This window comes from Hypomesus nipponensis, chromosome 4, assembly GCF_054491055.1.
Source record: "Hypomesus nipponensis isolate SF chromosome 4, ASM5449105v1, whole genome shotgun sequence".
NCBI classification, from domain to species: Eukaryota; Metazoa; Chordata; class Actinopteri; order Osmeriformes; family Osmeridae; genus Hypomesus; species Hypomesus nipponensis.
In genome coordinates, this window is record NC_140364.1 from 10,783,132 (window position 1) to 10,803,163 (window position 20,032).

The following is a 20,032-nucleotide window of genomic DNA, read 5'->3' on the forward strand; positions in this document are numbered from 1 at the left end:
CACATCTACTGTTTGTAAACATTCATATATTTTTATCCATGAATTCAGAGAATGCGATGTGCAGTTTTCTTAGCAATAATAGGCTTGTATTGATAATACATAATATAGCAACTTCTTGTGTGAATGTGTGTTTCATATCAAACACTCCAGATAATCCACCGTCAGATTGTTTTATATGCATCATGTACAAAGTTCCTAGAATAGAGAGCTGTGAATGTTTTTTATTTTATTTTGTTAAGTGTGCCTGTCCAGTGATGTAAGGCTCCTAGCTTGGCAGTCCATCATGTTTGTACTGTATGTACATATATTGGATCTTCTCTGTAATCTTAAGGCTCTATATTAGGACCTGAAAAGCTTTGAACTAAAGAAAACTAAAAACAGAAAGAGGTTTTCAGATAGTACTGAAGTCATTGCTACACATGGCTCTGGAAAGTGCAATAAAATCTCAGGCAAGAAAAATTATATTAAGCAGTCAAATTCTGTAAACATATAATGAAATCTTGAAAACAGTTGTGTAATCCACTGTGTAATATCTGCTACAAACATATTATAGATAGATAATATCGAAATAGTTCTGGATACATTCTTTTTGATGGGTACTCTTTGATGAGTTTTACTTAAATATACTTGACTTGAAGTCTTCTAAAATACTCTCTCGGGTTGACTCTTGGATGACAACTTGATCCAACCAGTTGAAAACGAGCAAAAGGTAATACAATTTTAGGAAACCTTCTTCCATATTTGGAAGCTTATCTTACTTGTTTTGAATTGCATCCATGTATATTTATTTACATGTCATTTCACATATTGTACTGTATGTTTTAAAAATAATATATTGTATGGTTTAATTTAATATCGAATGATAATCTGTTCATAATTTGTCCAAATGGCTAATAAAATATGACCAAATTACAAACCCCCAAATTGTATATTTCTGTGGCTTTCTTTTATTGAGCTGAGGAGTTGCATGTAAATGTGTGACATTATAGGCTTCTGAGAACAAAACGTTCTCAACTAAACTTTTTACCCAATGGTTAGGCTACTGTAGGCATACCTTATGTGGATAGAAAAGGCTTTGTAATAAGCAAATGGACAAATCAATGTGCAATAAACTCCAATACACTCTCGTTGTAGAAAGCACCCCTTCAGTTCATGGTTTAGAATTAGGCTACCTTACCACAACCCGTTCTCTCTACAGTCTACTCCAATCATTTAAGTAGGAATTTGTTTATATATATATATATAACAAATAACTTGTCGACACATCTAAGAGCCTGCGTTTTGACCTGGATGCATGCAATGGCTCTGGCAAGTAGCCAGGTGCAGCATGCATTACTGATGCTGACACTCCAGAGCAGAGGGTGGCGGTAATGCACCAATAAACTGGAGGCCAACCACCGTAAAACAACAAGAAGTTCGTTTTCTTGCTCGACTCCTCGGCCCGACCTCGCTAGTTAGCTTACTTGAAATAGCGTACGGTGTCGGTGAGTGGTCAGAACTTCCTGCAAAATATAGTTCCCTAACAACAGACAAAGCTAGCGAGCTAGTACTTGTAGTAGTCTAGATTGTCTGGATTCAATACGAATACGTTTATTGAACAAAAGCACAATTCATCCCCTTATGGTAAGGTTAATAACGATATTTTATTGAGCTCATCTTAAATATAGCTAGCTAGGGCTACATTGTTTCCAGAACGTTGGAAAAAGAAGAGGGCAATGCCATCCAAACCCTAGCTGGCTAGATGGAATTTACTGTTGCGTTACACGTTGCCTTTTGCTTGCTAGCTAGCCTATCTAGCTGAGTGTTATTGTTAGCCAGTTAGCTAGCTCTAGCTAGCGTAATAATGTAGCCAACCATCTATTAAAGACATGTCAATAAAGCCAGATTAAATACTTAAATGCTAGTTGCGAGAGACATTTTATCATACCAACTTGCTAGTTGCATGGCTGGGGTAACGTAACGTAGACTACAGTAGCAAGAGAGTGCTGTAGCAATCTTAACTAAGCTAGCGGTATGAACTGCTTAGCTGGCTAACGCTACATTGCTGAATTTCACCTTCAGAACATACTGTCCTTGATATGTAATTAACGAGGTATTGTACACACTATCTCCACACGGAGTAAAGAAAAATTAAGGATGTGTGTAGCTCTAGCTATATTCTAGCAAGTTGCATTTGCGAGTTGGCTTAATTCGCGGATAATGTTTACAGTTAGGCAACTGCTGGCTGCCAAAGCGTAACGTTACTCACTACTGTGGCAATGTAAACTATCCGTCTTCGACACACTAGTAAGCAAGCACATATCTCAGGAGTCAATAACTTTGCGAGTGAATGCATCGTCTGTAATAGCAACAACAACAAAACATTTAGACTTATTTAATACCTAACTACTGTGAATTTCATTTCATTATTGTTTCATTTGATTTTTTTCAGTGTCTGAATACATCAGGTTTCTGTGAAGACTGATAATCAGAAAGATTTTACGTTGACATTGGTCGACTAGCGTAATTGATCGAACTATCTTGATTAACATATAACATAGACTACACTGTTGAAATAAAAGTTTCAAGGAAATAATACATGTCACCGTCATTGCATGGTCAAAGGTCCTCCTGTTGTGTTGAAAAGAAACGTTTTGAAGTAAAAACTATTAGTGAGAACCTTGTTCTTGGTGCTCAATTATTCAAGCATTTAATTCATTTTAATTTGACACATTACAGGTAGTTAAGGTACCCCAATACCCATGGATCCACCATCTACTTCCATCCATCAGGCTTTAATTGGAAAAATAGCATTCATGACAGCACAATGGTCAGCGGACATAAACTGAGCTACTTTTCCTGACCTTTTCTGCTTTTGTCAGATTGTAGCCATTGCTGCATTGGTCAATAACTTCCTTCAGTCAGCCACCATGTGCTCTGGCACAGAGGTGGAAGGGATGATGGGAAAGGTTCACAGGACAATAGAAACAGCCGATGACAGGTGTGATGTCCTTTTTTACGTTACCTAGAGCAACGGCAGGTCTCGTGGGCCTGGGTTATGTGTGGTTGCTGGTGTCATGGCATGTTATTATCTGTCCACACCCCTAAAATGACCTTGTACATCATTTAGTTTACTGAGATTTAATGTAGGACAGAAACGTCAAGCAGTTAGTAGACAATGGCTGGTAAAGCCACTTTGAAAAATTGCACTGTTAACTTTATAAGCCATTTACTTGTCTTAAACAAAATAAAATCATATATCCTACATTGTGTCTCACTGCTTGTTAAAGACAAGTTAAACATTTTAAGCAATTTAACGTTGTAATGTTGTTCATCTCTGAGGTTTGCAATGCAATTTTATACACGTTGCGGAATGTTTCATTTTGACATGCTGTAATTCCCTTCTAACCTGATGCAGGTGACCCCCTGCTCATGTGCTCACATGTGTCTGATATTTTAAAAAACTATGTCAATCGAGGTGGACTGGAGGTAAAACTAGGTTAGATCTTATCCCTCGGACCACCTATTTATATACGACAGCTTGCATCTGAAAACCTAATGCCTCTGAATGATCCGCAAGGAATACATTTCGTCAAATGTAGGTCAGGTCACATGTAAGGAAGCACCCTCCCTCTAATCCAACTGTAAACACAGGAGTTGATGAGACAAGGGGGGTGACGTCTGTACGAGGCCTACACGTGCCTCACATGCTGCTCTTGTGTGGGGGATTAGGCCAGTGTGCCCCATTTACTGGCTCTCGTGGGCGACATTGTACCTCTCTTCTGATCACCCGTATGATAGGACGGGTGGAGGGGGGTGAGGATGGACAGACCATAGAGGGACTACATAAAGCAGTGGCTCTGTCCACTCACTTGTGCCATGTGTTTGTGTGTGTTGTTTGTCTTGTGGTCTTGTGAAGCAGGGTTCTAAGGGTCTTTCCAGAAACAGCAGAGTGTAAGACTGCAGACATGTCGGGTCACTCGGCAGACATGGATGACTTGCAGGAGCAGCCGGTAAGTTCGCTCATCAGATACTTTTACCCGGATATCTAAGATATGTTCATCCTCGCCATGATGTGTTAAACTCTTCTTTTTTTTTACAGACAAAGAAGGCCAGGCACGAGCTAAACATGGGACTTGATAAAGAGCCCAGGTCAGTTTTTATTGGGTATTTTGAACCTAGGGATGATTTTAATTGCCACTTTTACACTGAAGGAAAAACACGCAGGATGAAACAAAAAAGACTGCAGGAGCAGGAATTGTCTGCCAAGGTTATCAATGTCTGCTCCCTGGCTTTTGTGATTTCTTTTGGGGGATTTTTCCAGTTCACTTTTCATTTAACTCTGTTTTGGAATGACATGTCAGGAACTTACATTTGTTTTCAGACCGAATGTCACAGAGTAGTTCTGGCTATCTGCAGACACTGTGTGGGTTGTGGTTGGTAATATCTACTGTTTTTTTCCCAGGGGCTTAGGTGATGAAAGTAGTCCCTCTGCTCTCTTGGGCTCAGTAGAACAGGACAACTCTTACTCCACCTTGTCCAGTGCCTCTCTTGGAGGTGAGTGGATGGCCTCCTCTTACAACCGCAAACATACTATCTTACAGGACAACATGGACAGATTTAAGGGAGGGCACAGACCCACTTGGAGGCGTAGATATTTTTTGATGATGAGAAAATGGCCTAAGATTGTATGTGTGTGATGTTTGTTTTGTCTTGTAGGACAGCCTGGACCAGAAACTGGGTCAAGGCCTCAAGCATGTGATGACAACATGAATTCGTACACACACACTGGTAGGAATTTTACACATATTTGTTGAATATTCTTTATGAATAAGACATTTACTCAATTCAGACTGACTTTTTTTTTTTTTTATTAAGCTGTGACCTGCAAAGAGCTTACCACAACAACAGCCTCTGAATATACCTCACAGATATACCAAGGAAACAAGTGAGTAGCACTGTGTTAGGGTCAGACAATAAAGATTTACATACATTTTGCTTACTATATAAAGAAGGGTCTTTGTCCTATACCTATATACAGGTCTGTAGCCCCAACAGCTGCCCCGACTGTTCTCTCTTTGTTTCTCTTTTCTTTCTCTCGTTCACTCTCACACATTCTCTCTTTCTTTCTCGTACGCTATCCCTTTCTCTCTCCCACACCATATCTCTCTCTCTCCCACTCCATCTTTCTCTCTCACACACTCTTATTATGTAATGTAATTGTAATTTTATGTGATGCTGATGATTGTGGGTTGGAGGGTGTGTGGTGGGGTTTTTAAACCTAAAAAAAGATTGATTTAACTGTGTGTTTTTAATATGAGAGTCTCTATAAAGAGCGTCTCTCTCTGTCTCTCTCTCTGTGTCTGTCTCTGTCTCTCTCTGTCTGTCTCTCTGTCTCAATAACCCCTCAGCCCAGCAGTGACATCCTACACCAGCCAGGTGGGCTTCCCTCCTCTGGCTCAGTCCACGGTCTACACACCCTTCCCCCAGGCAGGGCAGACATACGGCCTACCACCTTTCGGTCAGTTTCCCCCTCTCCTCTCCACATCTCCCCCACAGCCCTACTTAACATCATCACCTGGTCCTAACCCAGCTCCCAGCCCTCTTAGTTTACGACGCTGAAGCTGTGACATGCTTTTGCGCTGTTGATTTAACTACCTATGGTCTCTTCTTGTCGATGCTAGCGACACACGTCCTAACAGAGAGGTCTATTTTTTTTTTTACTCTCCCATCTTGCTTGTTCCCCTGCTTTTTACACACACACACACACACACACACACATACTCTTTTCTTTTTCTGCTTCTTTTGCCACCTCCCTCTCCATCTATCTTCAGGTGCTATGTGGCCAGGCATTAAGACAGAAACAGGGCTGCCTGAGGCGCCCTCTGTTGGCCAGCCTGGGTTTCTCAGCTTCAGCACTGCCTATACCTCCACACAGCCAGGCCAGGTGCACTACTCATACCCCAGCCAAGGCAAGCCATCACCTCTCCCTGTCTCACATGTGTGTCTGGCTCTCTACAAATGTGACCGAAAAGAATGTTGAAATCGGTTCTTGAATTGAAGGTTCCCACGTGTTTCCCCTTCTTGACAGGCTCCAGTTTCACCACATCCAGTGTGTACACTAATCTCACCTCAGCTACAGCCGCCACCACAACCTCGGCCTCTGTGGCTCACCAGGTAAGAAGGACAGACCTCAGAGGGTCGGAACAAAACCCTCTTAGTCCCTCCATCCATCCCACGCAAATCCACCGGCCTTATCCCACTGATCTGTACATTTCCCCTTTTTGTTTATGAAGGAATTCAGCAGTTACAACTCCTTGGGACAAAGCCAGTTCCCCCAGTATTACGCCCCGGCCCCCACCTATGTGCCCGCTGGCCTGCCCAATAACGACGGGCATGGTGCCAATGTGGGCGTGGCTGGTTACCCAGCCATCAAGACGGAGGGCAGTGCCTCAGCCGGGCTTCCCAGCACTACAGGTACTGCCAGCACCTGCCACCATCTGGATCTGCTCACTTCTATACATCACAATCTGAATCAGAAAGGGGTTTTGATCGCCATGAAAGTTGGCACAGACGGAGGAATTTACTTTGGCAGGAAGGTGCATACATTCAACATAGAGGAGTAAAAACACATTGTGTTCACATCAAGATACCATGTCTTCTTACGTTTCTGCCAGCTGCATGCATCCCACTACCCAATCGAGTAATACTCATGTGCACTCATTAGCAGTTAGTAGTAGAGTAGGTGATCTTCATCATCTGCATGCGTGTAAAATATTCTGTTCTTGTCCCTTTAGTGTCTGTCACTACCTGTCTGTTTATTTTTAGATGCGTCCCCACATGAGAACCTCCCTACAGGAGTAGCTCTGCCCTCAGGGGTGGGCCTGCCTACGGGAGCCAGGGACCAGGATGAGGCTGGCCGCAGGAACTCTGCTGGGAAGGCCAAGGCCAAGAACAAGAAGTCCGACAGCTCCCAACCCACTGACACGGATCTGGAGGTATCTGTCACGACTGGCGCTTAGGCTGTAGCATAAAGGAGTCCACACAGCCAGCAACATGTCTGAGCGGGGCTGGCAAAGGAAGAGGGGAGAGTTTGGAAGGCAGGCTGCACAGTGGCCTATTAGCTCATAGACGGCCTCTTCAGCACTCTGACCCCGGTCCTGCTAAGAGACCATAGCCAGGCAAAGCAGCATGGAGCAAGCAAGATGTCACCGTAACCACGTGTGAAACAAAGCCACCCTGTCACATGAATAGACAGACGTGTGTTTACATGGCCGGAGCGCGAGCCTGAGGGGCTACAGCACAAGTAAGGGGTGACAACATGACGTGTCTGGGCCAGGGGACTGGATCCTCATGTGACCCATGGGGTAGGATAGGAGATGATGGGGGTCACATATTCAGAATGTGTGGTTTGCAAACACCCACAAGTTACGAAACGTCATTATGAAAACCTGCATCGGTTAGGTTATAGCTAGGTCTATAGTCTTGTTTGTCATTCATAGCTTAGCTCATTCTCAATTCAATTTGTCAAATGCTTTCTTACGCAGCATACAATGTATTATAGCTTGAATAGGTGAGGTCACATGTATTATAGGTTTATATTATTATTATTATTATAGGTTTAGTTAGACCGCTAGGCATTGTCAAGAGAAACAGGACATCATATTTGCAATTTACCTGTACTTAAATGGCAAATACAATGAAACTTGAACGTAATTGATAATGCTTCTGTTCTCCTCATGAAGCGGGTGTTTCTCTGGGATCTGGATGAGACCATCATCATATTCCACTCTCTCCTCACTGGCTCATTCGCTCAGAAATTCGGCAAGGTTTGTCTCCAGAGTCCATATATGACTTGATCTCAATCCGTCAGATGTTACTATTTAATATATAGTATCTGAATGAGTATGTTACATGGAAGGTGGTCAGATTTTCAGATTCAATATGTATATTATATGTTAACTGTATGCACCTGCCCACCACAGTCAATTCCTTGTTTGTGAACACTGACTTGGCGAATAAACACAATTCTGATGGTGATTGGGATTGCCTCTGTGTGTCCTGCTGGGGCTTTGTAGGACCCTGCTTCAGTGCTGAACCTGGGCCTGCAAATGGAGGAGCTGATTTTTGAGCTTGCGGACACACACTTGTTCTTCAACGACCTGGAGGTACGGCATGAAGCCTCCTCTGTCTCAGAGCCCTCAGCTAGCCTGCTGCCGCGTGAGGCCTCGCACCTGTGCTAGCTTCCACTAACAGCCGTGTTTGTGATTGGATGAGGGATTCATCTCCTTTTGCTCTTCCCTCTGTAGGAGTGTGACCAGGTGCATGTTGAAGATGTGGCCTCTGATGACAACGGCCAGGATCTGAGGTTGGTCTCCAGCTACATTTAGTCATTTAGCAGACCCTCTTATCCAGAGTAAGTACAGGAACATTGTCCCCGAGGCAAGTAGGGCGAAGTGCCTTGCCCAAGAGCACACTGTCATTTTGCACGGTCGGAAAACGAACCGGCAACATTACGATTAATAGCCCGACTCCTTTACCGCTCAGCCATCTGACCCCCAGCTAGGACTACTGCGGCCAACAGGTTTTGACACGCATGACGCACCGCTGTGCACCGTGATGACGCACACTGACGTCTCTTTCTCACCCCTCTCAGCAGCTACAACTTCCTGGCGGACGGCTTCAACGGCCCCAGCAGTGGAGGGGCCTCTGGTGCCTCCACTGCGGTCCAGGGAGGGGTGGAGTGGATGAGGAAATTGGCCTTCCGCTACCGGCGACTAAAGGAGATCTATAACGGATACAAAGGGAATGTGGGAGGTAAGAGAAAGGTGAAAGGAACAGAGAGAGAGAGAGCCTCTACGGTACCACCTACTTGCAGTTGAGACGTTATTGCGGTATTGCACCGTGGGTAAATGATTTTGTTCACTGTGCATGCCTGTTCACTGTGCATGCCTGTTAGCGGAGACGTGGTTACTTTGCGATGTGGCTGGCAAATACAGACCGTTCCTTGACCCAGAAATACCTTTAGACCCATGCTCTTCTGATCTTCTCCTATGTATAATAACAGTGTCAATGGAAGTGTCACCTCGGTGTTTCCCAAGGTGATCATGCATTGCTATACTCCTCTGCTGTCATATCCTGCAGGCCTGCTGAGCCCCATGAAGAGAGAGCTGCTCATGAGGCTGCAGGCAGAGATAGAGAACGTGACAGACGCCTGGCTAAGCACCGCTCTCAAGTCCCTGCTTCTCATCCAATCCAGGTTGGCTGGTTATATAGCATAGGCTGGTTATATAGCATAGGTTGGTTATATAGCATAGCCTGGTTATATAGCATAGGCTGGTTATATAGCATCGGCTACATACACAGACATGTATAGCATAGCACTACATAGTTATGTACATTACTACAGATAGCTATGTAGCACAGGCCATGTAGTGTTTTCCTTGTGAAGTCATGTATGCCTTTATTCTTATAATGTGTGTGTTCCCAGGGGAAAGTGCATGAATGTGCTGGTGACCACCACCCAGCTGGTGCCTGCTCTGGCCAAGGTACTGCTCTATGGCCTGGGAGACATCTTCCCCATCCAGAACATCTATAGCGCCACCAAAATAGGTAAAGCACATGAGCACACACACCCAGAGTCGTCCTTGAGAATATATGCTCTTTCTTGTCCTATGGTCCATGTTTTTCCTGTGGTTTGTTGAATAGGGAAGGAGAGCTGCTTTGAGCGTATCATCTCTCGCTTTGGGAAGAAGGTCACCTATGTGGTGATAGGAGACGGACGGGACGAGGAATTTGCAGCGACACAGGTAGCACAAGCATGCATCTTGAAGCCAGGCCAAGCCACGCAAACGCCGCACAGAACATGCAGTATTTCCTTGACTGATCACCTGACGCTTTACCGTGAGAAATGACTCCTGCGTAACAGAAGGGACTCATGTGGTCTTTTGTATTTGCAGCACAACATGCCTTTCTGGAGGATCTCCACCCACGGAGATCTGGTGTCCCTCCATCAAGCCCTGGAGCTGGACTTCCTCTAGAGCACCACACGCTGGAGGTCATTCTCACTAAAAAAGGAACTACAGTCACCTGCCTCTGCGGCCCAGTGGAGCCCTTAGCCCTCCCTCAACCCTCCCAACATTCTCACACACACACACACACACACACCTGCTCTCTGTAAGTCCTTACTTGCATCTGACAGCCTTTGACTAAAGTGGATTGGGATGGTGGTTTGGGAGGACTTGGGAGTAGAGCAGGACCGGACCCTGCCCAAGCGACTTTTCTCCCTATCTCGGCAGCTAACCTCTCTCTGGCTGAACCTGGCACTTAACCACAAACATCTCTTAAGCTCCGAAGTCTGTCTTTTCACCCAACCACCAGTGGCTGAGACTGTTCTTCTGTTTTCTCTCTACCCCCCCCTCCTCAATGTAGTGGACTCACCAAAGGGACTACTGACTGACCAAAGGTCTGCACTGGCATGGTCTCTTTGGGTTGTTTTCAGCTTTCTTCTTTTCAACCCCTCTGGAGGGTGTCCGGGAAAGTATAATGTCATTTCCCCATTGGAAACATCAGTTCGTCTTTTTTTTGGCCTCTCATTCCAAAGCTTGAAAGCATCTATTATGTTACAGTCTTTGAATAAAATTCTGAGTTAATGAGGCTGCATTGACGAAGTCAGCCATCATTTACTGTAGGGTCTTTCCCAAAGTCGTATGAGGTATTTGGAAAGTATTTTTGCCGCTCTAGCCTTTCCCACTAGCTGACTAATGGTAGTAGTAGTCAACAGTCAGATGATCCGACCATGAGGCAGTCAGCTGACATGACCTCTCCACTGTTACACCAGTCACTCCTGTGGAGGCTTTGCAGCCAGACAGTCTGTCAGAGGTATATTGAAGAGCCAAACCTGCATTCCCCTCCCTGCATGCTTAGGAATAGTATGAGAATTGAATAGTGTTTGTAAGGATTATGGATTCATTGAAATCAAGATGTTGCTTTTTATCAGGTAGTATGGATGGGCCCAAGAAAGCAATGCATGGCATTGCATGCTTCATCCAAACCCTTTTGGCTAACTGTTCCTCAGTGCACAGCCCTAAGTGTCCTTGAAATCCTTTAAAAGAGACTTCTGTTGACAAGGCATTTAAACATTGCACATTGCATAGATACAGTGGAACTGTTTTAGGTTAGGTTGCAGAAGTGTATTTTTATGGAAAACATATTGGATATTTGTCTTGTTCATTACAATTTCTTAACAATTTGATCCACCACTAATCCAATCCCTTCATAGGGATTTTAAGATGCAGGACAACTAACCCAAACTCAGCTGTATAAATCTACACTCCTGTTTAGTCTCTGTCCCAAAGCATTGCAAACCCTCCCTTGTCATTATAGCCTACATGTTGGGGAAAACAAGGGATGTGCAATACACGTATGTCAGTGGTATGCTCTTAAACTATATTTCAAGGTAAATAACTGTTTTGCCTGAAGTAGCTGGTAAAGAAAGCTGGATGGCCAATAATCCCTGGTCAGTGTAAGATTGTGACTGAACAATACTGAGCCTGAAGAAGATTGATACTGAGCCTGAAGAAGATTGTGTTCCTTGTTTTTTCTTTTTTTTTTTACTCACATGCAGCTTGACAATTAAGAATGTGTTTTCTGTGTATTTGTTTGTATTTCCTGAGTGTTCATAAATATTTATATAGTGCCTTGTAGTCAATACCATTATGAATATATAATATCTTAAGGGAATTACTTAAATGTGTTTTATGCATTATCAATAATGGTTGTTCCACACTTAAGCTGAAGTGTTATTTTTCTTATTGTGTTACCATACCTTTTTTTTTTTTTTACGATATTACAATATACTTTATTAATCAGTGCAACGACTTAGTTGGTCCTGTTAGACCGATGCACAGGAGTAATTGTTACCTGAGGAAATTATACCACTGAAACTCTTTCTCTGCTATAGCTTTGTCCACTGAAGCAGTAGCATTCCCATTAGCCTTTGTAAATTGGAATCACATTGCTGTTGCTTTCAGTGGCTTGTATGACTAAGACAATCAATCCGTAAACTACAAGGTACTTTGATTTATGTTTAGACACACCGATTTGGGGTAACGAAAGTATACAGAGTGAGGTCATGTTAGCTCTCTGTTAAAAAAAGAAAAGAAAAACTACCTAAGTGAATCAAGGAAATGATACTGTGACAGATCTCTTTTAAAATAAGTCCTTTGGAAAGTAAATGTTGTCAATGTAAAGTAAATATGGACTGATCCATTTTATTTGAACCACCACACAATCATTTGACTTGTTTTCTAGAGACCGTTGAAGTTTACCAATTGCAAAATACATCCGTTTTGTTGCATTTTCTTTCTTTAATAAGTTCTTCTCTGCTTGCATTGTTTTTCTGGTTGATTGGTTTGATTTTATTTGTTTTGAAGTGCATGCATTTCTATAAATGTTATTTCTGTTTTAAAGTTCGTTGTTATGAAATGTATGAGTATGCGTTTTTTTACTATGAGGGTCTGCTATGGATTTTACTCCCCACACTTGTTCCAAAGCCAAAAAACTAAGTACTGTTTGTCATCTTGTTTCTAGATCTGTCTGTGTTGGCTTATGTAGATTAGTGTGTGCAATATCTCAACTCAATGCAAGAAGCTATGATGGCATATAGCTTTGTAGGGATCAACTTTATCATGTCAATATTGAATACACTTAATAGGCTAACTTATGTAAAGTAAGAACAGATGCAAAGCTTTCTCTTGTGTATGTTTGTTTCCAGTCTGTTGGATAGGACCGGAACACTGTTGATCACCCTGCAAGGTTTTCCTGTGTACTAATATTACCCATGTACATTTAAAAAAAATAATAAAACTTTGAAATGTACTTAAACTTATATTTAGTTGACCAATGCAACATATGGCCAAAAATATGTGGAAAGATAAGTGACAACCCAGGGGCGATTCTAGGATCAGACCTTTAGGGGTGCTCAGCCCCCAATGAAAATGTGACATGAATACAGTGCAAAAGTGCTAAACCCCCTTGCTTATAGTCAGGCATGCAAACAGGTCAGGGGTGGAAAAACTTGAGAAGGATACGGAAAATGTATTACATTTAAAAATTAAATGCATTAATCTGGTGCACTTGGAGAGCAAAATTAAGAGGCTAGATCTATGTACAATCTGTGTTCTTGTAAACAATGTCATTTACTTTTAACCATAAATATATTTTTTGTATAGCATACATCATAAAAAACAATTAAACAAATGGGATTACCTGTGTTAAACTACTTCTGAAAAAACTGTAAAGCTAACACATCCAATAGACATAATTTGTAATATTGTATAAAAAAAAGTGTTTCTACTAGATGATGTAAGATGGGTCTGTAAACCTCTCCCTACTTTGCCTCTGATTGGCTGTGAGGTTTAGGCATCGGGAGTGATGATTGGTTCCAGAGTCAGTTGTAAAGTTGGGAAGCACGGGTAGAATGATGTGTTGGCCAGGCCACTACACGCCACGCCACGCCACTAATTTCACTGGAAAACTATTAATACATTTATGTATTATATTGCAAAATATTGAATGTATGAAAGCCTAAATAACCCTAATTAAGGATGTCCTTTTCTTTGTGAACTACCAGCATCAAGTGATAATAAACAATAATATATATATATATACTTTTTTTTAGGGGTGCTGAGATTACATTTAGGGGTGCTTGAACACCCCTAAATGGTTTGGAAAGATTCAACCCCATCAAACACCTTTGGGATTAATTCCAACGCCATCTGAGGTCCAAGCATTTTTTCGAAACATTTAAAATGTATAGAAAAATATATTTCACTATTATACTTAGTTTGTTATACTATCCAAAGAACTTAGTGAAGACGGTCAAATTACGCTTTACAGTTTACAGTCCAGAGATGTTCCAACGGCTGCTGCTGTAAGTAAGGTCATTTCCTGAACATGAGTCTTTGTGGAAATCATTCACAGTACTTCAAATCCATAGGTAGCTTTTTTTTTTTTTTTTACAGTTCCTGAACTCTGTCCATCTTCCATACAAACTGGATTTAATTTAAGTTTTGCCACTGTAGAAGTTAACAGCCAATTTCTCCATTCTAGTTTTGACTCTGGCAGGTTCTGAAGGGCCTTGCATGCTGCGGTCCATCAAATTATTATCTACCTCATCCCCGCCCTCTTGAAGAGCAAGAACTCTCATTTTAGACTCAGGCTCATCTGTTGTCAGATGTGTAACAGTTGGATGAAACCATTGATAGTAACCCACTCTAACCAGGATCCCAAGACAATACAAGACAGACATACCAATGAGCACTGCATAAGGCGGCAGAGAGGATTCAAAGTAGGGAGGATCAGTGGTGATCCTCCAGTACCAAACACAACAAAGCAAAAATGTATCAAGTGTTATAAAGCCGTAATATAAAAGGCAGTTCCTCTTGGTCGGCCCCGCTGACACATTAAACCAGCTAAAGTACCAGATGAGGCCTACGGTGGCCCGGAAGAGCGGCTCTCCACCAGAGCTCTCCATAAATTCGGTGTTTGCTCGCCATGCACAGAAGACTAGAATAATCCAGAGGGACAGGAAGTGTGCAGGGAAGTAGCAGGGCAGGACTGACGCGAAGAGTGCGAGGGCAATCACACGGGTACCAATCAAAAACAGGTTCCACAGGAAGTATACAAAAGATGATCCCCAAGTTTGTTTGGTCTTATCAGGAAGGAAGGCACGCAGGGAGCGGTGGTACATGGTCACGCTGATAGCGATGGCGGCCACTGATCCAGCTGTCTTTAATACTGTGAGAAAAACATAAATTGTCACACTCAGTTTATCAGAGAAGTGTGTTATGATTGAAAAAAGATAATGGTCGGGTTAGAACGCTCCTAAGAAGCTATTAGCGTTAAGAGCTTCTTAACGAGTCTGGGAAACCCAGCCAATAGCGGCTTGCCATGGTTTACTCACCAGTAATGGGCTCCAGGACACCCCTGTGGATAATGATGGCGAGCATGAGGACCAACTGTGGAGAGCTTTCGGAAAATGTCTCAATCAGACGCAACATGTTGAGGTCATGAGATAGGAACACTGCACTTTCCTCTGGGATAGAGTTCCCAGTGCAGAAGGATTGTGTTGAGACCTCTACTACACCGGCAAACCTAGGAGTAGTAAAGAGTGATGTTGTGTTGTGTGTGTAGATGAGCCAGAGTCCTGCATCCTCATTTGTCTATTGAATAAAACTGATCATAACCACAACCAATTTTAAACGAATGTTAAACATCCTAAATGTATTCTGATGTTTAGGGTGTTACAGAGTACTTTGGTAATGATGTTGCTATTATATTGTGTAATGAACATTATAAATGATCATACATACACTGTATGAGCTTGACATCTCCTGTAGGTTGTGCTCTATTAATTCTTAACACAAATTGTATTACTTTCAGGAATGAGCCCAAAAGTTAAGTTCAGTGTTGTGAGAAACTTTCTATTCAAGTTGAGACATTCTCTCCATGTGTATGTGGCTGGCAAATGTTGTTGTTGAACAACTATGTGTACAAGCACAGCCTCTGGTTATTTAAACATTTCTGTTAATAAGTTAAAGAAGGTTACACCACCTGAGATAGACTCCCATCTGACACAAGTGGACAACCTTGAGACGGAATCCATTGAAAAAGCCTTCAACCTTTGTCACTGTCTCAAATTCGTCATTGCGATACCACAGCCAGCTGTATGCCTGGGACAGCACAGAGGAACCCAGAAGCAGGAAGACCAGCACTCCCAGGGAAACGTAGTCCTCCTCCTGGTAGAAATCCACAACCGCATACACGTCCAACGCCACATCCACCACGCACACAACTAGACTACCAAGATTCAGAATGAAATCCCAGCAGTCAAGCTTGAAGTGTGGTTGATTCTGAATCATGTCTGGTTGAATTCTACACGTTTCCATTTTTCTACATGTCACGTAGAAATGTGTCTATTCTTGTCCCACCCCGAATGAAACTGAAAGCAGGTGACTAAGAGGCTGCATACTTGTTTCGCTTACATAACATCCCTTCAAAAATATTTATCTCTTCCAACATATAATGTATTGGTGTAAGAACAAACAATTTGACAATATTGTCAAGTTACCAATTACAGAAGTGAAATTGAAAAATGAAAAATTGAAATTAAATAGAAATGTTTTCTTGTTCCAACACACCTGATTCAAATGAATGGTCGTTAGCAGGTTTCTGCATAACTAGATAACAACCCATTCATTGGAATCAGGTGTGTTGGAGCAGGGAAACATCTAAAACATGCAGGGCAGGGAGGCCCAGGGACTAGGATTGGGAACTCCTGAAATAGGTAATTACCGTAATCATTACATTACTTATAAAATGTGTATTCATTACAGGATGTTCGTTTCTTCCACATGAAAAGTAAATAAAGGAAGGTCCAAAGTATAAAGTGTAGTTGTCCTGTGGTGTCCCCCAATGGCTCAACAGAAGTTACAGCATGCGTAGTACCTCAAAACTGAAAATGCTTTACATAACTGATCCAAAACTTGGATTCTTTTTGAAGTGTATGAGTATTACTTGTTTTTTTGTTTTGTTTTTTATCAACAATGTACAGCCTGTAAACATAATTGTGGAATAACTGATTATGACTTAGGAGGGTCTTTAATTATTCAAAAAATTGTGGTTGTGGAAGAACATTATTTATTTGTCATGCTTATGATGCTTATTGTGCCTTGAACGATAATTTAAAAATACACTCTCCAACTTCCAAACAATAACTCCCTGGTGTTACATAGAATCTTCAACAAACATTACTATAGTTACAATATCAGATGGATCACCATTACATATTTTACAATGTTGGCACAGATCATCATTGACATATATACATGTATATATGTCTATGCAGATCATGAGACATACGGCATGTACGCCTTATAAATTAAGAGAACATTAAAATAAAAATAACTTGAGTTGCACTACTGTACTGGTCTTAATTTAAACACAAACGACATTGTTGCCTTTGCCCCTTCACATAATATGTACTTAATATACTGGCTAAAAAGAGATGTATTCTGGTCAAATACTGTACATGGTATGCATAACATATGTGTTTCACTTTTCTCAAAATGTTGGCCATCAGTACAGAGGTTATGCAATAAACAAACATATTTCAACAAAACCAACCAGTTGAAACATCCAGCATTACTTCATAACCTGGAAACAGTAACAGTATACTACTCAATTTGTACCAACGGTACAACTTTAGCTGCTCTCATAACACTTGCTGTGATATCAAAACCTTCTAAAACTAACTATCATTCATTTTCCACAGTTTGCAATCGGTTGCAAAACACTGTTGGCATCACATCCGTTTGTTTTACCAATAAGGTTGGTACTAGCATCTCTCTGCGAGTAAAAGCGATTAGCATGATGGGCCATCCTCTTGTTGAGAACCTGAGAGGAAACTCCCACCTGGGAAGCCATGGCTCTCACAGAGACCTGACCATCAGGCATCTCAATAGCACCTGTGTCCCGCGCTGGGGGCCTCCACAGTTTGGGGTGAAAGCAGCAGTAGTAAAGGACTTTGAAAAGCAAGCCCACAAGGTAAGTGAGTGGCAGAGCAGCAAGCAGGATCGGGGCGTAGGAGTCTGTCAAGACTGGGTCTCTGTACCACCACCAGGTAATCAACAGGATCCCTCCATCCACGACTATGAAAGAGTGGTAAATAACACTATTCCCCCTTGTCCGCCCCTCTGCCACGTTAAACCAGCTAAAGTACCAGATAAGACCTACAGTGGCCCGGTAGAGCCACTCTCCGCCAGCACTGTCCATGAAATCTGTTTTCTGGCACCAGACCCAGTACACCATTACAAGCCATATTAAAAGTAAGTGGACAAAGACGTAGCTGCACAGGACTGAGGTGAAGAGAGCCACTGCAGCCACACGTGGGGCGATAAGCAGCAGGTTCCACAGGAAGTAGACCAGAGAAGAGCCCCAGCCCTGTTTGGCCTTGTCAGGGAGGAAGGAGCGCAAAGAGCGATGGTAGTCCACTACCATCCAGGCTATAGAGGTGGTAGATGCTACAACGCTTACACCTACAAAACAGAAAGGGATTGAAGACAAAGAGAAGTTGGGTCATCACACTACTGATTAGAGCAAGACAAAGTCACACAGATATAAGCTGTGGTTGGGATAGTGAGACAGCAAGTGAACGTTTTTATTTTATCTAAGTGAAAATGTGATAGTTATAAGATAAGTTACAAACGATGTGTTAAATACTGTAACATCAAATCAAAATGTATAGCTATTACAATCACATAGATTGTTGATTCTTGTAGATCGCACACAAGTCAGTTGCCTTGAACAAGAATGTGTGTGACAGGACACCTCTACTCACACTGTACAGTCCTTGCATGGTTGGTGTAGAGCATGATGTAAGCCATGAGAGTGAGTTGGGGGGCACTCTCACAGAAGGTCTCAATAAGCCGAAGCATACTGAGGTCATGAGTCAGGTACACAGCATATTCTGAGATCTGATCCCTTCTCCACCACACCCGGAAGCCTTGCCATATGGCAGAGATGTGCCTGAGGACGAATGACACTCAAATAAAAAAATAAACAACAATCAAGGTATAACTTGGGCCAAGCTAAAACCATGTTTGAATACATCCATAAAAATATGATGGTGCAACGGATGTTGTTAAAAGTTGGTGGTTGTTGCTTCTTTAGATTCATTCTCAACATCCAACGTGTAAAAAGATTATCTCAGTTTGCTTATCATGTAACTCCCTTCGGCTGTATGTGTTAAAATAGGGTGCCTATGGAATCTGGGCATGTTAAATTGATATGGCTTAATTGACCGACCTGTTAGCATCACTTAACAAATGGCCTGCAGCTCACTAGTGCTTTAGTACCTTCATTTATTAGGCCAAATACAATTCTGAGAACCTCTACTCAAGGAAAGTATGTTAGATGTAGGCCTGCGTGGGACTTTCAAGGTTTAGCAGCCAACTATATGCGGCTTTGAGTTAGAATTAAATAGCCTAGATAACTTTCCTTTTAAGATAGCCATTGACCACTAATAGGCAATGTTTACAAATCTGCACCAAACAAACTAATAAAATACCTGCAGAAGAAGCCCAACTGAAAAACATGTAGAAGGCCTGAAAGCTTGCGGTGGTTGCCAAAAAGAACTGTATCTGTTGAGTTTTGCGCATTGAACCCTTCCAGTTTGCGGTCGTATTTGAACCAATACCAGCTGAACATCTGGACCACTACTGAAGAAAGGGCCATGAGGCCGACAAGCACTCCAAACCATGGAACATCCCCGCGCGAATACAACTCTGTCGCTACCCATACATCAGATCCCACATCGAACAAATAAGTGCATACACCGATAACCGAAAACCAAAAATCCAGACAGGAATACTTAGAAATTGCCGGGCTTTCCATGGTTAGCTATGTTTCCCGTTAACATTTCATCCAATTTCACCATCTCGAACGCACACTCCCCGCTTGCGCTGCTTTATATTGGGCTTGTTAATTTATCGATTATCTCTGTTCGCCCATGTTGCCCAAGCAAAGAAAACTTTCCGCAAAGTTATGTGTTAAGATGGCGTTGCATACATAGCTACTTTGCTGCGATCCAACCGCGAACTTTTTATCTAGCTACAAAAGCTCGACATCAGAAACTTTAAAAGCCCCTCCCACAACAACAAACGTAGTGGACTCTTAACTGTTCCAGACAGACTACAGCCAATTTATATGAAGCAGTGTGACGAAACCCACTCTGACAAGACATTTCTAACACTACTGGCTCAGTGGAGATGAATGCGAATGAACAACGAATGAACAATACGAATAATTAACTAAATCCTATCAATCCATTAAATATATACAGGATATAGCTGCCGGGAATGCCCTGCGTTGATCCTATTACCAATGTGCGATCTCATAAGGTATGGGGTGGGTCGCTATACTGTACACACAAATAGTCTGCACAAGGGGTTTCAGACATTTATTGAGTGGAAAATAATAATAAGGCGAATAA

General features: G+C 42.2%; 3 protein-coding genes across 4 annotated transcripts; 1 reads left to right on the forward strand and 2 right to left on the reverse strand.

The window, feature by feature from the left end:
* The first annotated feature begins 1,449 nt into the window (after positions 1 to 1,449).
* Positions 1,450 to 12,858, forward strand: eya3 (EYA transcriptional coactivator and phosphatase 3). 2 transcript variants are annotated; one of them, XM_084696419.1, is made up of 19 exons: positions 1,450 to 1,623; positions 3,902 to 3,992; positions 4,082 to 4,131; positions 4,445 to 4,536; positions 4,699 to 4,770; positions 4,858 to 4,927; positions 5,391 to 5,500; positions 5,814 to 5,951; positions 6,071 to 6,156; positions 6,276 to 6,456; positions 6,808 to 6,977; positions 7,725 to 7,808; positions 8,058 to 8,147; positions 8,289 to 8,347; positions 8,636 to 8,796; positions 9,124 to 9,238; positions 9,470 to 9,591; positions 9,688 to 9,788; positions 9,939 to 12,858. In XM_084696419.1, exons 2-19 carry the CDS (start codon positions 3,948 to 3,950, stop codon positions 10,017 to 10,019), a joined length of 1,827 nt encoding a protein of 608 aa, XP_084552545.1. In that variant the 5' UTR covers positions 1,450 to 1,623; positions 3,902 to 3,947; the 3' UTR covers positions 10,020 to 12,858. The 2 variants fall into 2 exon arrangements, with proteins under 2 accessions (XP_084552545.1, XP_084552546.1); XM_084696420.1 differs by lacking the exon at positions 5,814 to 5,951.
* LOC146295517 (XK-related protein 8-like) lies at positions 12,855 to 15,919 on the reverse strand. Its single transcript, XM_084696422.1, has 3 exons — positions 15,595 to 15,919; positions 14,945 to 15,135; positions 12,855 to 14,778 (listed from the first exon to the last, which is right to left on the reverse strand). The coding sequence occupies exons 1-3, from the start codon at positions 15,900 to 15,902 to the stop codon at positions 14,045 to 14,047; spliced, it is 1,233 nt and encodes a 410-aa protein (XP_084552548.1). The 5' UTR covers positions 15,903 to 15,919; the 3' UTR covers positions 12,855 to 14,044.
* A 738-nt stretch (positions 15,920 to 16,657) lies between these two features.
* Positions 16,658 to 19,717, reverse strand: xkr8.3 (XK related 8, tandem duplicate 3). Its single transcript, XM_084697191.1, has 3 exons — positions 19,109 to 19,717; positions 18,380 to 18,567; positions 16,658 to 18,077 (listed from the first exon to the last, which is right to left on the reverse strand). The coding sequence occupies exons 1-3, from the start codon at positions 19,432 to 19,434 to the stop codon at positions 17,302 to 17,304; spliced, it is 1,290 nt and encodes a 429-aa protein (XP_084553317.1). The 5' UTR covers positions 19,435 to 19,717; the 3' UTR covers positions 16,658 to 17,301.
* Positions 19,718 to 20,032: the final 315 nt, after the last annotated feature.

Excerpts from the sequence above, each read along its gene's own strand:
- eya3 (XM_084696419.1), top strand. The coding sequence starts at position 3,948 with ATGTCGGGTCACTCGGCAGACATGGATGACTTGCAGGAGCAGCCG. Across the intron at positions 5,501-5,813 it reads ATACGGCCTACCACCTTTCG|GTGCTATGTGGCCAGGCATT; the intron begins GTCAGTTTCCCC and ends ATCTATCTTCAG. Across the intron at positions 8,148-8,288 it reads TGTTCTTCAACGACCTGGAG|GAGTGTGACCAGGTGCATGT; the intron begins GTACGGCATGAA and ends TTCCCTCTGTAG.
- LOC146295517 (XM_084696422.1), bottom strand. The coding sequence starts at position 15,902 with ATGATTCAGAATCAACCACACTTCAAGCTTGACTGCTGGGATTTCATT. Across the intron at positions 15,136-15,594 it reads CAGATGGGAGTCTATCTCAG|GTTTGCCGGTGTAGTAGAGG; the intron begins GTGGTGTAACCT and ends TACTACTCCTAG. Across the intron at positions 14,779-14,944 it reads TGTCCTGGAGCCCATTACTG|TATTAAAGACAGCTGGATCA; the intron begins GTGAGTAAACCA and ends TTTTTCTCACAG.
- xkr8.3 (XM_084697191.1), bottom strand. The coding sequence starts at position 19,434 with ATGGAAAGCCCGGCAATTTCTAAGTATTCCTGTCTGGATTTTTGGTTT. Across the intron at positions 18,568-19,108 it reads CAGTTGGGCTTCTTCTGCAG|GCACATCTCTGCCATATGGC; the intron begins GTATTTTATTAG and ends ATTCGTCCTCAG. Across the intron at positions 18,078-18,379 it reads CCATGCAAGGACTGTACAGT|GTGTAAGCGTTGTAGCATCT; the intron begins GTGAGTAGAGGT and ends TCTGTTTTGTAG.